This window comes from Lissotriton helveticus, chromosome 1_1 (assembly GCF_964261635.1).
Source record: "Lissotriton helveticus chromosome 1_1, aLisHel1.1, whole genome shotgun sequence".
Lineage (NCBI taxonomy): Eukaryota > Metazoa > Chordata > Amphibia > Caudata > Salamandridae > Lissotriton > Lissotriton helveticus.
In genome coordinates, this window is record NC_136057.1 from 1,416,876,050 (window position 1) to 1,416,892,791 (window position 16,742).

General features: G+C 47.2%; 1 protein-coding gene across 1 annotated transcript in view; it reads right to left on the reverse strand.

The window, feature by feature from the left end:
- The window catches only part of LOC144764134 (potassium channel subfamily T member 2-like), a gene marked incomplete at its 5' end in the record, with an annotated part of 1,271,238 nt that overhangs the window by 333,711 nt on the left and 920,785 nt on the right, over window positions 1-16,742 (reverse strand). Inside the window, 2 exons of the mRNA XM_078650285.1 lie at window positions 5,604-5,839; window positions 6,413-6,562. Coding sequence (XP_078506411.1) covers window positions 5,604-5,839; window positions 6,413-6,562 — 386 coding nt within the window. The remainder of the gene's footprint in view (window positions 1-5,603; window positions 5,840-6,412; window positions 6,563-16,742) is intronic.

The window sequence follows — 16,742 nt, forward strand, 5'->3', positions numbered from 1 at the left end:
TTGACATATCACGTCAAGTAGAGGAGTGTCCAGGAGTCTGAGTATTGAGATCGGGAGGGGGTCAGCAGGTGAACCAGATTTTACCTTCCCTAAGATGTCTCGCAGACCTTGGACATCGATCCTGGGCCACGAAGTAAGTGGCGCGTAGGACAGATGAGGTTGGGCATAGTTGTCCTCTATATTCTGGCCGGGATCTTGCGCACTTTTAACTTGAGCCTGGTGTTGTTTTAATATGTTCTTGTAGATTGTCTCAATCTTAGATGTAAAGTATTTCGCTAGTTCTTCACACTGGAAGCTGTTCAGAGGACAAGGTTTGGCTGATGTATTAGAGCCTGCTAACTCTTTTACAAGATTAAAGAGAGTTTTAGACTTGTTGGTGGCTTCAGAGAGAGATTTGGCTACATAGTTGGCTCTAGCCTTGTTACAGGCTTTATGGTAGAGCTTGAGCTCGTTCTTATAGTTCGAGCTGGCAGCCAGGGAGTAATCTTTCCTCCAAAGGCATTCTAAGCGTTTGCATTTGGATTTGGAAGCCTTCAGTTGCTCATTATACCATAAGGCAGGAGAGTTATGGGAGGTGGTTTTTTTATGAGCTAGGGGCAGGCAAATGTCTAAAGCACCTAGGAGCCATTTGTTGATATTGGTGGCTACAATCTCGATGTCTCCGGTGTCAAATAATTCATCCAGAGGGGTAGCGCTTAGGATGGACGCGAGGTGGTTAGTGTCCAGTTTCTTCCAGTTTCTTTTGAAGGACTTGCTTGTCCCGCTCAGAGGACTAGTGGCCGTAAGGTCACCCAAATGGAATTTTGTTAGAAAGTGGTCTGACCATTCTAGGGGCAGAGCCAGCAGGCACTGTAACTGGGGAAGGCTGGAAAAAATAGGGTCCAAGAGGTGGCCCCTTTTATGAGTTGGGCCCGAGTTCCATAGAATAAGATTCATGGCAGCCAGGTCATGTACTAAATTGTTACCCGGTTTATTTGTAGGGTCGTCGAAATGAATGTTCAGGTCGCCAACTATAGATAGATTGTTATGATTCACCCTTACTGAGGCGATCCAGTCCACTAGTTGGGAGGCCCAAGGTAGTGTAGGGCCAGGTGGACGGTAAATCAGAAGACCTGTGAAGGTGAAGGTCGGGTGGAGTTGAAGTTTGAAGAGGGCCATCTCACAGGCGGGTAAGGGAATGGGTTCCAAAGTGCATTGCAGCCATTTTTTAAAGATGACTGCTATCCCCCCGCCAATTCCGGTGGTTCGGTCTTTTCGAATGATGGCATAATTGGACGGTAGGGCTTCAGCAATGTCTGGGCCAGAACTAGCGTGTAGCCATGTCTCAGTGAGAAAAAGGGCACCTAGGGAGTTGTCGGACAAAAGATCGAAAATGTCCCTTTTGTGTTTGCAGAGTGACCTGCAGTTCAAACTACCAAGAAGCCATGAGCGTGCTAACTTGCGGCCATTTGATCTGGGCCGACAGAGCTGCGGGATGTCAAGTTGGAAGTTGCATGCAGAGCATGCGATACTGTTATTCCTGTAGTTGGATAGAATTTCACAGTTATGTTTGACAGGGGGACGCAGGGATAATAGCAGCTCGGGTGTGTAGGTATTAACTCCTACAGAGTTTGTGGGCCCTGGGCCCGGCCAGGCACGGACGGGCGCATACGGGCTTTCCTGTGGCGCGCCTTCGGCGCGCAAACGGCGCTCCCGCTGCCCTCGTCCGCTACGCTTCCGGAAGATGCACATTTTTATACAGTGAAGGAGAGGGGTGGTATGGGCGTGGCCTCAGGGAAGGGGCGTGGCCTGTAGGCTCGCCAGAAATAGCGCCAAAGGACTTTGGGGTTAGTCCCGCGGCAGCGCTAAAATCCGCTGCGCGGGTGTATCTGGAGCGTGGCAGAGCCTCTAGAACGGAGTACAGGTAAAATTAAAACAATATAAATTGTGACACTCAAAATATTTAAAAATGCGCTGATGTGGTCGAGCTCCCGGCTTTCCGCCTCAGGAGATTCAGAGCTTTCCGTAACGCTTGCAGTCAGCATCCTTAAGTAGAGGAAACCAGGGGGCGTGGCCTCAGGGAAGGGGCGTGGCCTGTGGGCTCGCCAGAAATGGCGGCAAAGGACTTTGGGGTTAGTCCCGCGGCAGCGCTAAAATCCGCTGCGCGGGTGTATCTGGAGCGTGGCAGAGCCTCTAGAACGGAGTACAGGTAAAATTAAAACAATATAAATTGTGACACTCAAAATATTTAAAAATGCGCTGATGTGGTCGAGCTCCCGGCTTTCCGCCTCAGGAGATTCAGAGCTTTCCGTAACGCTTGCAGTCAGCGTCCTTAAGTAGAGGAAACCAGGGGGCGTGGCCTGTGGGCTCGCCAGAAATGGCGGCAAAGGACTTTGGGGTTAGTCCCGCGGCAGCGCTAAAATCCGCTGCGCGGGTGTATCTGGAGCGTGGCAGAGCCTCTAGAACGGAGTACAGGTAAAATTAAAACAATATAAATTGTGACACTCAAAATATTTAAAAATGCGCTGATGTGGTCGAGCTCCCGGCTTTCCGCCTCAGGAGATTCAGAGCTTTCCGTAACGCTTGCAGTCAGCGTCCTTAAGTAGAGGAAACCAGGGGGCGTGGCCTGTGGGCTCGCCAGAAATGGCGGCAAAGGACTTTGGGGTTAGTCCCGCGGCAGCGCTAAAATCCGCTGCGCGGGTGTATCTGGAGCGTGGCAGAGCCTCTAGAACGGAGTACAGGTAAAATTAAAACAATATAAATTGTGACACTCAAAATATTTAAAAATGCGCTGATGTGGTCGAGCTCCCGGCTTTCCGCCTCAGGAGATTCAGAGCTTTCCGTAACGCTTGCAGTCAGCGTCCTTAAGTAGAGGAAACCAGGGGGCGTGGCCTGTGGGCTCGCCAGAAATGGCGGCAAAGGACTTTGGGGTTAGTCCCGCGGCAGCGCTAAAATCCGCTGCGCGGGTGTATCTCGAGCGTGGCAGAGCCTCTAGAACGGAGTACAGGTAAAATTAAAACAATATAAATTGTGACACTCAAAATATTTAAAAATGCGCTGATGTGGTCGAGCTCCCGGCTTTCCGCCTCAGGAGATTCAGAGCTTTCCGTAACGCTTGCAGTCAGCGTCCTTAAGTAGAGGAAACCAGGGGGCGTGGCCTCAGGGAAGGGGCGTGGCCTGTGGGCTCGCCAGAAATGGCGGCAAAGGACTTTGGGGTTAGTCGCGCGGCAGCGCTAAGATCCGCTGCGCGGGTGTATCTGGAGCGTGGCAGAGCCTCGAGAACGGAGTACAGGTAAAATTAAAACAATATAAATTGTGACACTCAAAATATATATATAAATTATATATATAAATATATATATAATAAATTTTCATTCCATTCCAATACAGAGCTACTTACCATCCAACTTCACCTCACTCAACCACAGCTAAAATGGGACACGCTTTTATGAAGGGCACGGTCCTCTAATTTTGGCTGTCCTAGGTGGACAAGTGTACCATGTCACATCACCCTCTTCCTACCCAAGCACCCAACCCACAATGACCAGTATGCTATTTATTTAACATTTCCTTTTTATTAGGTTCTTTGACAAACAGGTGCGCTGGCAAGAAATCAATCAAGCTGGGATGAAATCTTTTTTGGTAGGAATTTGTTGTCTTTTACTGCCCACGGCTACATGCAGAGGTCGAGTTGAATAGCTGTACTTTCTTTTAAATATCACACTGTGATTCCTAAGACATACCTCACTGTAGAAAGAAGTGCACTTTGGAGCTTTGTCCCTGCAGAGCTTGGTCTAAAAGGCGTACACTTCTGCCTGACCACATGTGTAGGATCTCATGTGTTAGACTTGGCAGCTGGTTAACTGCACCTTCCTTCCATTCCTTCTGAGAGGCATCCTTCACCTAAGAGTGCCATCAACGGTCTCCAAAGCTTCCCTCAGCAATCTCACATATAACTATGTAGAAGGTGTGATGCTTCCTTTAACCATGAAATAGTAAAATATATTTTACATTTCTTTTGTCTCAACTGCCTCCATAATCTTTCTCAAAGCCAACATTAAACTAGTAGCAGTTACTACTGGCATCGACTCATGGAACTACTAAATAGTTGTCCAACCTGGAAAATGAGTTGAAAATGCATGATAATATAACGTGTATCATTGTTCACAGAATGCACTCCAACACATATACCAATTCTCTTAATTCTAAAGAGTGGATAATGGAGGGAAGCAATAGAATGGCCGCTTCATGTTCATGCGATTAATAAAGAAAATGAGGTGTATTTCTCAGGGACATAAGGGTTAAGTTAATTGAATAAATGACAAGAATTTGGAACACAATTTTGAAAACACATCAAAGAATAGGATACATTTTCTGGCATTGGGAAAGCCAGGAATCTGGCGAATCATGTAAGGGCCCCATTATTATGCCGGCACCCTAGCTGTGCTGGGACCGGCCACCAGGGGTGCATCGGTTCCGCACCGCCAATTAGGATGTGACCGCCACCCTGGCAGTCGCATTCCGCATCTTTGATATTCCGGTGGGCGGTGCTGGAAGCAGCACCTGCCGCAATGCCAAAGAGGCATGTTGTGCATTGCATGCACAACGTGACAGGCACCGCGCGGTGCCTGCTGCCACCTTGTGCATGGCAATGAAGGTGGGCACCATAGGTACCCCCCAAGTGCAGTACCCCCCCCCGGTGGCCCGCAACAGGCCCCCATAGTAAATTCCTGCATGCATTTCCATGGCGGAGTCTCCGCGATGGAAAGGCATACCCACCGCAGCCATCATAATATGGATGGCAGTGCCTGCAAGGCACCGCCACTATATTGTGGGCTTTTTCCACCCGGCCGTCAATCGTGACGATTGCTGACCGACGGAAAAGCGGCGGATGGACTTTCCGTCCGCAGTGGTTCCACCACCATGGTAATGTGGCGGGGTAAATGTAGTTGTGATGGCGAGCGGTTTGCCACCGCCGGCCGGGCGGTGGCGATCTGCCCGCCATCATAATATGCCTCTAAGTGTCAATAATGTATTGAAACAAAGCTCTTTAAATTTCTGCCTACTATTCCTTTGCCTCATGTGGGTTGAAAACAACAATTGTGTATAGTTTCTCAACTGTGCACCTGTTTTGTGAATGAGATTCAAGAGCCTCAGACACGTGTGTTCATGATTATGTGAATAACATGAATATTTCGATCCATTAACTGTATGGGGATTTTACATTAGAATCTAGGTAAAAACAATTGCTTCAGAAGGTAGTTGACATAGTAGTAGACTTCTGGGTTAGAGACTGGAGAAATATCACAGTCAAAAATAAGCAATGAAAGACAATAGAACACTTGTGCAAAATACTTTACGAGGCCTCCACAACATGGGATCACAGCGTGACAAGACATATTGCCAGTAATAGCTGTAGAGGTTGGAGATCAGGAGTTGTTGCGAAGTTGGAAAGGTAAAGGCCAATGGTATTGTCCATCTAGGAGAGGCGGTGTTGAGTGCTAGAACTGGGGTGGATGAATTAGCCCGGCCCCTGCATATACTCTGAAGCATGAAGTAGCTAGAATTGATTTGGCACTCCCATCCAGATTACTATTCCCCAAGGGTGCCACCCCATTACTTACCCATGCTGGCAATAATGCTGTGCACAGGCAGGCGGGTCAGGCCATGGTAGGCTGACTTGGGAAGACCGGTCTTGTGGATCTGCTCTTGCTGCTTGAAGACAAAGGCTGAGTTCTCCTCCTTGGAGATGTGGATGTAGAAACAGGTGTCGGAGGTGGCCATGATGTGGCAGGGCCCTGGGTTCAACAGGATGTTGCTCTTCTCCTCGCGGCACACTCCTATCAGGCAGACTCCGTACCTATGTGTGAGGGAGCAGAAGAAGAGCAGGCACATTATGACGCTTCAATTCAGGCAGGAGACAAGTGTGAGTTACACATGTAGTCGTTTAACAACAGCTATTCATTGAGTCAACTCACATTTAACCTTAAAGAAGTCAAAATGAAGTGTTACATATGTTTCAAATAGATGTAGACAGTTTTTGCTGGAAGGTTTAGTTTTAGATCTGACATGAAGGAATATTGCCTTCTTAAAAGAGTCTTAAGATAAGATAATAAAAAGATAAATCACAAGAATGGCAGTGACCCCATGAGAGAGGAAGCCCCACAATGCACCACACCACATATCAGGAGGGCCTTAGATGAAGCACTTTTCTCTGTATGTTGGTTTGTTTGCTTACACTTTGTACAGGGTGCAGAGATATGCATTGCATATGAAAGGATACCAACAGGAGGAGTGGACCTCTTGTGTGTGTGGAAGAATATAGGTAGAGGGAGGAGGAGTAACTTCCTGTGCATTTGGACTGGTAGAGACAAGGTGAGCTGGACTACTTCTTACGCGGGCCTAAGGATCTGGACACAGGGAGTGGACCTACTTCTTGTGAGCATGGAACGAGGCGTACGTGAAGCTCTTGCCCTCGTATTCCCCGAAGAACTTGCTCTCGCCCAACTTGATGTGATGCACCTCATTGGCCGAGCACCGACTGTAGATGCGCTGCCACTGCTCCGGGGAGGACGGCCCTTCCCTGGTGGGAGAAAGAGAGGAAGAAACTGTCTCTCAGGCAGGTATGAAATGTAGCATTAGCACATATATGGTGACTGCAGATACATGCTGCCATTTTGAGAATTTCTCTGCCACTGTAACACTGTAAACAACATTATGCTTCCAGATCCAGGCTTTTGCTGTAATGCTTCCAACCCCCCCCCATTACCATCAGTGCCAAATTAAACCTATATTTCGTTCTGATCCAGCTACTTTTAGAGAGTTCTCTCTGCTTACCATGCTTTTCACTAAGCACTTCTCGCTGTAACTTCTGAGGGCCTGCTCTTCCCCAACATGCCTTATTTAACAATCTCCGTTCTAAAACTTCACACCCCATCTGCAAGAGGCCCACCTCTACTGTATCAATATTTCAGGCTCATTCCAATGTCTCCAATGTTATTTCATAACCCCTCGCTCTAAAACTTCACCGCCCTCTGTAGGATGCTCGCCTCTACAGTATTAACAATAGAGGTTCATTTGAACGGCCCCAATGTTAATTCATAACACCTTGTTCTGTAACTTCACCCCCCTCTGTAAAATGTTTTTATCTACTGTATTAATACTACATGTTTGTTTTAATATCTCCAATGTTATTTCATTTTTTTAAATCTATTTCATTAGTTTTCCATGCTAACATAAACTACCAGAAATAATCTTACACAGCATTAGTGCCATTTAAGTGTGGTACATTTCAGCTTAAAGGAATACAGTAATAAATTGAAATAGTTCAAGGCTTTTCTAGATTCGTCGATTGCCATGTCAACAGAAAAAAGGCATTTTTGTTTAAAACATTTGCCTGCATAACGCCTAAAATACAAAACCAAAACTGCTGGAGGTACGGTATATTGACGTAGATAACAAGGACCCCCTGTTGTGTAACTGAATTTGTTATACAGGGAAAGTAATCAATGTGAAGAAAAACTGAAACTTGGATAATACATGCAGGGAGAGATGACACAGGAAAAGCACAACAATCAATTAAAAAACAAAGGGTTGTATTTATTTTTGAAAGTACATATTCATAATAAAAGCAGTCTAATTCAAAAACATAAAAACCAAATATTTATGTGAACAATAGATCAAATACAAACAATATGTTTATAACACAATAGTGCAAAAATTCATAAAATAGTGGCAGACCAATATAGTCATCGACGCGCGTTTCGGCGTATTAAAGAAAACGCCTTCTTCAGGAGCCACCTTAAAATCTGACCCAAGAGAACACGTGATAAGGGTTCTCTTAATATTCCTTATTAAAACATCAAGGCCGGATGGAACTCTTGTATCTTTAATTTCCTATCGCCTGGGTGGAATCACATCTCACTCCACTGAACTTGTTATCGAATGGGAAGCGAACAGGAAGGTATGCCTGGGTACACTAAGAAGCCTTCGTCAGTCCTCGGTACAATGTGTTTAAAAATACTCAAACATAGGGGCCACATTCAGGATATTCACCGGCCTCCCTTCACTAACTCTTCGATACGAGTATAGTGCAGTGTCAGGCAATGTGGTTAAATACTCGAAAAAGCCTCCGTCAATCTTCAGTACAAAAATTAGTGGGTAATGTTAAAAGACGGGAGCCGCATATCGGATATTAGCTGGCGTCCCTTGGCAATGTCGTCAATACGAATGGGTTTTGAGGACGAACGGTAACATCAACCCGCGGGCGTCACGTTCAGGATGTATGTTGGCGTCCCGCAGCCATTGGAAAAGATGATTAACGGCTGCGGGACGCCAACATACATCCTGAACGTGACGCCCGCGGGTTGATGTTACCGTTCGTCCTCAAAACCCATTCGTATTGACGACATTGCCAAGGGACGCCAGCTAATATCCGATATGCGGCTCCCGTCTTTTAACATTACCCACTAATTTTTGTACTGAAGATTGACGGAGGCTTTTTCGAGTATTTAACCACATTGCATGACACTGCACTATACTCGTATCGAAGAGTTAGTGAAGGGAGGCCGGTGAATATCCTGAATGTGGCCCCTATGTTTGAGTATTTTTAAACACATTGTACCGAGGACTGACGAAGGCTTCTTAGTGTACCCAGGCATACCTTCCTGTTCGCTTCCCATTCGATAACAAGTTCAGTGGAGTGAGATGTGATTCCACCCAGGCGATAGGAAATTAAAGATACAAGAGTTCCATCCGGCCTTGATGTTTTAATAAGGAATATTAAGAGAACCCTTATCACGTGTTCTCTCGGGTCAGATTTTAAGGTGGCTCCTGAAGAAGGCGTTTTCTTTAATACGCCGAAACGCGCGTCGATGACTATATTGGTCTGCCACTATTTTATGAATTTTTGCACTATTGTGTTATAAACATATTGTTTGTATTTGATCTATTGTTCACATAAATATTTGGTTTTTATGTTTTTGAATTAGACTGCTTTTATTATGAATATGTACTTTCAAAAATAAATACAACCCTTTGTTTTTTAATTGATTGTTGTGCTTTTCCTGTGTCATCTCTCCCTGCATGTATTATCCAAGTTTCAGTTTTTCTTCACATTGGGTACGGTATATTGATAAATGCTCTCTAGAATTCTAGAAGGGAGAATACATATTTATTAGGGTTATAAGCCCAGGGACATTAATAATTTGTGTTTCGCAAGAGCCTGTCTCAATTCAATTATACTAAAACAGTGAGTGACCCATACATTATTTGTTCAATATTACCCATTATCTTTTTTAGAGAGAAGAATCCACCTTGTACTATCTATAGATGTCCATACGCGCAATATTGTTTCACAAGCCTGAATATACTCCTGTTTCCTCATACCCAGTTTTGCTTCTCTTTTTTCATTGCCGCCCCCTCGAACTCCGCCCATTTGAATAATTCTTTTATCCACTGCCATAGGCTAATTCCATCTGAGGCCTTCCATCTCATTAAACGTTATCAATGAGCTAATATTAATACCAAGGGGCAGATTCACTAAGGTTTTGCGCTAGGGTTGCGTCATGTTTATGTTGGGACGGCATTCCATGGGTGTAGCATGGGCATTCTCCTGCAGGGAAACATCCTTTGCAACGCAACTTTTACCACGCAGTGCCTTTACGACGCAACTATTACAACGCATGTCATTACAACGCATTGCGCTGGGGGGCGCTCTAGGATAGGGAATGGATTAAATTTACTATCCAACACCTTCCCTACTATCCACGGGGACTGGAGTTGGAATAGTAAATTAAACTATTCACTATCCAGCACCCCTTAACGCTATGCGTTGTAACAGCATGCGTTGTAAAAACTGCGATGTAAAGGCGTGCGTGGTAAAAGCATGCGTTGTAATGTCATACATCCCTCCTGCATCATGGATACATTTTGACACATTCCCAGATTTTCTAAGGCTAGTAAAAATCTAAAGCTGCATCAAAATGCTACACCTTCCCCAGTGAGGTGTAAATATTTTTTTTCTCCTCATTACTTCCACTTTCTATGTGTGCTACAAAATGCAGCACGCATATAAATAGAAATATACCAATAATAACTGTTTTTGTGCTGGAAGGTATCCCATACTACGAATGCAGGCACTCTTGCACCATTGTGCTCGGGTGCCTACATTGGCGCTAGGCAGCCACAAGCGCATCAGCGTAAGAGAGAGAGAGCTAAAGAACGCCATATCCCAGTAGATATGGAGCTTTTCAGCTCTCTCCCAGTCAAGCAACGCAGCGCAAAACTTTTTTGGGGTTTTTGGTGACATTCCTATCTGTGAATTCAATACCGAAGTGCACCACTGTTTCCATGTCTGCTATCAACGAAGGACAACCCCACAGAATGTGATGATAGTCAGCTCCCTCTGTGTTACACCTGGGACATGCTGTGGGCATCAGGAAACATGAGATGAGTCCTTTTAGGGACGACGTGCACTTTATGTAGGTAAAGATACTGAATTAATTGAATACACACAAAATTTGGTCTGCACCCTTCACAAGTTCAAAACATTATTTAGATCCAATAGTGATCATGTTCAATACAGGACAAGTAGTAGTTTTCCCAAGAAGCAGCAAACGAAGATTCTTCGTTTCAGTTCAATTCTTTATTTAATGTTCTTTTTATTATGAAGGATGCAGACCAAATTTTGTGTGTATCTTGTTAAGGGAATTGGGTTTCCTCACATCCCTGTTAGGATCGTATAGGGATTACACTCCTGGGGCCTCATTTATGAAAAGTGACGCATCGCTGCGAGAAAACAGCGATGCGTCACTTTTCATTGCGCCCTCCTTGCGACCCCAATGATGCGTCATATTTACAATATGACGCATCATTGCGCAAGGAGTTACAGATACGTCAGTATTTCTGACGTATCTGTAAGCGCAAAAGTGACGCATTGCTGGAGTGTGTCACAAAAGTGACGCAACTCCAGCAATGCGTCCTTTCACATGGGGAAAGCCCCATGTGAAAGGGCTTGCGTCAGTCTTACGCCTGCTGTGAGGCAGGCGCAAGATTTTGACGCAACAGCGTCCTAAAAGTGACACAGTGAAATCTCATAGATTTCACTGCGTCACTATTACGAGGCTTTTTGCAGGGGAACACCCCCTCTGCATACAATATACCTGACGCAGGTATAATGTAGCGCAGGCGTTTACAAAGTGACGCATCTGCTTAGATGCGTCACTTTGTAAATAGTGCGCAACAGGAGGCATGTTTTACGCCGCCGATGCGTCACAAAAAGTGACGCATCGGAAGCGCAAAACTGATGCAAGGCCTCATAAATGAGGCCCCTGGTACTGGCACCTTCCGTACAGACTAAAGTGTGGTATTCTAATGGTTGTGCAGGCGGTTTTGCCTTAATCCCTAAATTGTTGCTGGTGAATTAATTGAAACCTGCAATTCCTGGAAGCTGGAGGGGTATATTTTAAAATGTTATCCTTTCCCTGTCATTAAGTGGTATCCCCATATCCTAGGCTTAGTTACCATGCAGCTCATTCAACTCAAACTTGGATGTGCAATTAATGCTCTACATAAAAGACCAGTCGCTCTGTGTTTACCATCAATTATGCATAGGTCCATTAAACATCAGTGCAATGGGGGTCAATATGCCTTACTTTCACCAACTTTGTATTTTAGCTAGGGCTTTCCAAACTTATAATTAGAGATGTGTGAAATAACTCCCAAAACATTTACCACGCCTACATGGGTGGTGCAAAATCTGCCATGCCCAAGTCACTGGTGATGTTTTATACAGAAAATAAAATTTAAAAAACACTTCATTTCCTTCATGTGACCCAGTGTTCAGAATTCCCAGCTGCCCTGTAAGTCCAGATGAGAGTTCATTTGAAGCTTCAAGTCCAGTTAGGGCTCCAAGAAGCTGGGTGCATTTCCTTGAATGTCCCACTCTGTCTTTTAATATGCATGATTACATGAATATGTAGGGTTCTGGTGGACCCAGACTGTGGGTGCCAGTGACCCGTAGCCCATGCACTGGCCTGCTGTCTCACAAAGTGCCCAGGATGGGGTTCTGTAGTCACTTTGAGGGCTCCCTTGCTTGGCTGGGTGAAAAAGTTCTGACTGCGACTCAGGTCAGAGCTCCGGTTGGTCCTGGGGTAGAAACCCCTATCCTGGGCCCCATTATTTGGCCCACTGTGTCTCAAAGTGCCCGAGACAGGCACTGGGATGGTTGGGCTGAAAAATCTCTGACAGGGCTCTAGGTCAGACTCCGGTTGACCCTGGGGTAGAACTCCCCCAACCTGGGTACATTCTCTAGCCACCCCTGACACATATTGCCCTGAAAGGGGTCCCGCAGGCCCAGGGAGGGATCCCTTGCCTGGCTAGGTTAAGAAGCTCTTACGGGGTCCTAGTTCAGCGCTCCAGCTGGCCGGGGTGACGCATCCATCCCTGGGCTCCATTCTCAGACCTGCTGTGACACTAAGGGGTCCATTACGATGTCGGGCGGTTTGCCTCCGCCAGGCTGGCGGTGGCCACCGCCGGCCTGGCGGAGAGGCAAACCGCCCGACATCGCAAGCCCAAATCCCCCCACCATATTAGGATGGCGGAGAGGAAGGCGGCGGTGAAAAACACCGCCTGCCTGTTTTCCGCCCCTGCCGCAAGGCGAGTAACATGGAGGTGGTGTCTGTTAGACACCGCCCGCCATATTACTATGGGCTTTTTTCAATGCCTTTCCGTGGCGGCAATGCCGTCACGGAAAGGCATGCGGTGTTCACTGGCCCCCAGAGTGAAGGCCAAAGGGGGGTGGCACACAGGGGGTGCCTGTGGTACCCCCCTGCCTTTGCATATTCGAAGAGGCAGGCACCATGCGGTGCCTGCCGCTTCGATTGTGCAAAGGCGTGCTTTTGTTTTTTAACATTGTGGCGGGCGTTGCAGTGAGCACCGCCCGCCACAATGTTAAATTGAGGAATGCGCCCGCCACTGTGGCGGGCGCATCCTAATGGCAATTTCGGGACCCCCGCCCTTTCGGCGGGCGGTCCCGATTTCCGCTTGGGTGGCAGGCGGGCAAAGCCCGCCCGCCATCCTAATGAGGCCCAAAGTTCCCTGGAAGGGGTATTGCAGCGCTGGGGAATGCTTATCTGCTTGACTGGGTGAAAAAGCTCTGACTGGACCCTGGGTTCGAACTCCAGGGGTAGAAGACCTCATCCTGGGCTCCATTAACTGCCCCACTGTGTTGCAAAGTTCCCAAGGTGGCTTCCCACAGGCACCGTAGGGGCTCCCCTGCTTTGCCTGGGTGAAAAAGCTTTGAATGGGCCCAAAGTCAGAGCCCCAGCTGGTCTGATGGTGGAAGCTCCATTATCCAGCCTGCTGTGTTAAAAAGTGCATGGGACAAGGTCCCGCAGGTAGCAGGTAGGCCTACCCTGCATGGCCGGATTAAGAACTCTGACTGGGTCTGGTCCACAGCTCCAACTGGCCCAGGGGTGGAAACCTTCATCCCTGGACTCTATTCTCTGGCCCACTGTGTTACAAAGTGCCCTGGAAGGATCACACAGGCCTGTGAAGTGCACCCCTGCTTGGGTGGGTAAAAAAGCTCTTACGTGGCTTAGGGTAAAGCTGTGGCTGGCTCTGGGGTGGAAGCCCCCAGCCCTGGGCTTCCTTCCCAGGCTCGCTGTGTCACTTAGAGCCCATGACTGGGTCCCACTTGCTCGGACAGAGCTCCCCTGCTTGGCCCATTTACGAAGTTCTGACTGGGCCTCATATCAGAACTATGGTTGGTCTTGGACTGGAAGCCCCCACCCTGGCCCGACATGTCACAAAGTGCCTGGACAGGCTCCCACACGCAACAGGCTGGGCTACACTGTTTGGCCAGCTGAAAATGCTCTGACCTGGCCCCAGGTCAGATCTCCGTGAGGCCCTCTCTAACAGTCACGTGTCTGAGGCTCAGCTTGGGCACTGTGAAGTGGGGGCCGGCAAGCCTGGAGAGATCTCCCCTCCTTTGCAGGGTCACGAAGCTTAGACTGCTCCCTGGTTCAGAGCTCAGGAAGGCCTTAGGTTGAAGTCCCCAGCCCTGGGTTCCGTTCTCCGGCCTGAGGTTCCTCAAAGTGCTTAGGTATGTCTCCGTCTTGGCCAATTAAGAAGCTTTGACTAGGTCCACGGTCAGAGCTCTGGCTGGCCCTGGAGTGGAAGCCCCCCGCCTTGGCCTCCCATCTCTGGCCTAGTGTGTCTCAATGTTCAAGAGGGTATGGAACTGTTAAGAGTTAATAAATGAGTTGTATCAGGGCGGTTTGCCCAGAGGATTCAACACTGCAGTAAGGTGGGTCTCCGGGCAGGGCGGATCCCTTTTGCTGGACCAGTGCCTTGAAGAACCTAGGTCACCCAGGGTGACTTTCCTCCATGGCAGGGCACCGCAACTGGCCCTGGGTCAGGTGAGAAAGCTTGTGGTGGCAGGTGTCTCTCCGCTCTGGTGGAGAGTGTTATAGCCCTCTATGAGCAGCTTCGCCATGTTCACTGACCTGTGGGAAATTGACCCCTTCTGAGCCCTCTCTCAGCAACTGCCCTGGCCACTCTCAGGGTGCACAGGGGTTTGGAAGTCTATGCCGGGTGCCAGGGGTCTCCTGCGATATCAGTTACCCACAGGATCGGTCTTGAAACACGAACCAAGGAGTTTAACACATGTGAAAGTGAAAGGGCCGACCGAAACCCTGCAAAGGGGTAGACCAGATAATAAAAAATCAAGAACTATTGCCACCTACCTGCTTAAAAATGCAATGGCCTGTTGTGCTCAAAAAGAGCAAATGGTATCTTAAGTATACGAAAGCTGTGTACAACTATAGAAATCAACAAAGTGAAAATTGTATTTCAGAGAACCCCAGACTTGTACATTGCTCACTCTTACATGTATGCCAGAGATATAATAAACAATAGAATTGCTAACATTATCAAAACTCACAACCTAAAATTATCAGACAGCAGATTCCTAGACTACTCTTTGCAATTATTAGCATCATATGACTGGGAACATTTTTTTTTTAATTTAAAAAACCTCCCTGTACAAGGAGATGATATAAAATACTTAGAAGATAATCCAAAATCAACTTGTGGATTATGAAGCGCTTGAAACTAAAGAAAAATCAATACATAGCTATGCATATGCTGAGTGAGAATGTCATGAACACTAGAGAAACAATAACCAGAGGAAGAGATCAATTATTCGCTAATTGTAGATATTGCAAAGATATGTGAAACATTCGCTTATGTGCCTATTGTATGTCCTTAAACACAACCAAATTCTGGAGCTCCTCATTGATTGAGCCAATATATGTGGTCGGCATGTGGTCAGTGAACCTCACCAAAAGAATAGTCAGGGTGAATTAAGAAAATGATATGTACTATTCACCACTGTCTCTATCTGATATGTGATTCACGTTTCCATAAGGGTAACATGAAGTGTAGCTGCCCTCTGGAACAATCTTTGTGCTGTTGGAAGCAAGTCTGATTTGACTCTGATTGGCAGCAATAGCCCAGAATGAGCCACCACATGGTGGTACAAGAAAAGCCAAATGCCTCGTTATCTAATGGTCCTGAATGGATGAACGAGATTCCCACTGTCCCTACCTTCTATCTATAGAAACCTCAGCCAAGGGCCTCATGTTCCTTCTGACTTGTTGGGTTTCAAGCAGGATGTGTCAGACAAGTTACCACAGGGATAACTGGCTTGTGGTGAGCAAGTGTTTATAGTGATTATGCCTTTAAGATCCTTTGATATCAACACTTCCTCTCATTTCACCAAGCGTTGGATTATTTACCCACTCATAGAGAACATGAGCTGGGTTTAGGCTGTTGTGAGACAGGTTAGTTTTACCCTACTGATGATGTGTTCTTGCAGCAGTAATCTTGCTTGGTATCAGAAGAACCGCTCCCTCAGATATTTGGTGTATGTGCTTAGCTGAGGAGCCAATGGGCATAAGCTTGGGTCATCAATATAAGCCTCTAAGTCACAATCCCCCTTAACAAATAATAATACTGCACTGCAGTGGAGCCATGGTTAGCTTTAGATGGCCAGCCTCTGGACAGGTGCCTTGGGCCGCTCTCATCGGGCCTGGAGTATAGACAGAAGGGGGCCACCTCTGTTGCTCTTAGTGCACCAAATGGCTGCAAGGCACCTGGTGCTAAATCATTTGAAGCCTACCTGATTCTTAGTCGGCATTTTGCAAGTACAGAGCAGCTGTCTCACTGCGATCTATTGAAAGTCATCCTCTGATCCCAGCTTTTGTCTATGTCTGTGTGTACTGCTTGCCAGTGTACCTCTACCACTGGCCAGCAGGGGGGATATGGGTGCGGATCAGTGGGAGGCCACCTCTGTCATGCGCCATACAGCACAGGGGTCTCACCCTCAGGCCCTGCCTGGTGCAGGGACAGGAGCTCAATCCCTCACAGGTCAGCAGGATGACCAGATACCCAGAGCGAGCACCAGGGGAGTCACTGGGAGGCAAGTTGATGGGCGACTCTAGGAGGAGACTACTGAGCACAGGTCCCAGTGTGTGCAGCCATCTATCGTCAGCTCCCATGGGCCTGGGCACTCTGGCCACTGGCTCGGCCTAGGCCTTTGGGTCACTGGGTCAGGCATGGTCACTGGATGGATGTCCATATGACTGGAATGCCACGGAACCAGAGAAGCAGGCAGTCCTTTGCGGGTTTAAAGTGAAACCTTCGCTCACACCGCGAGGACATGACGTAAGCGCCCCTGGTTCCCTTTTCGAATGGAAGGA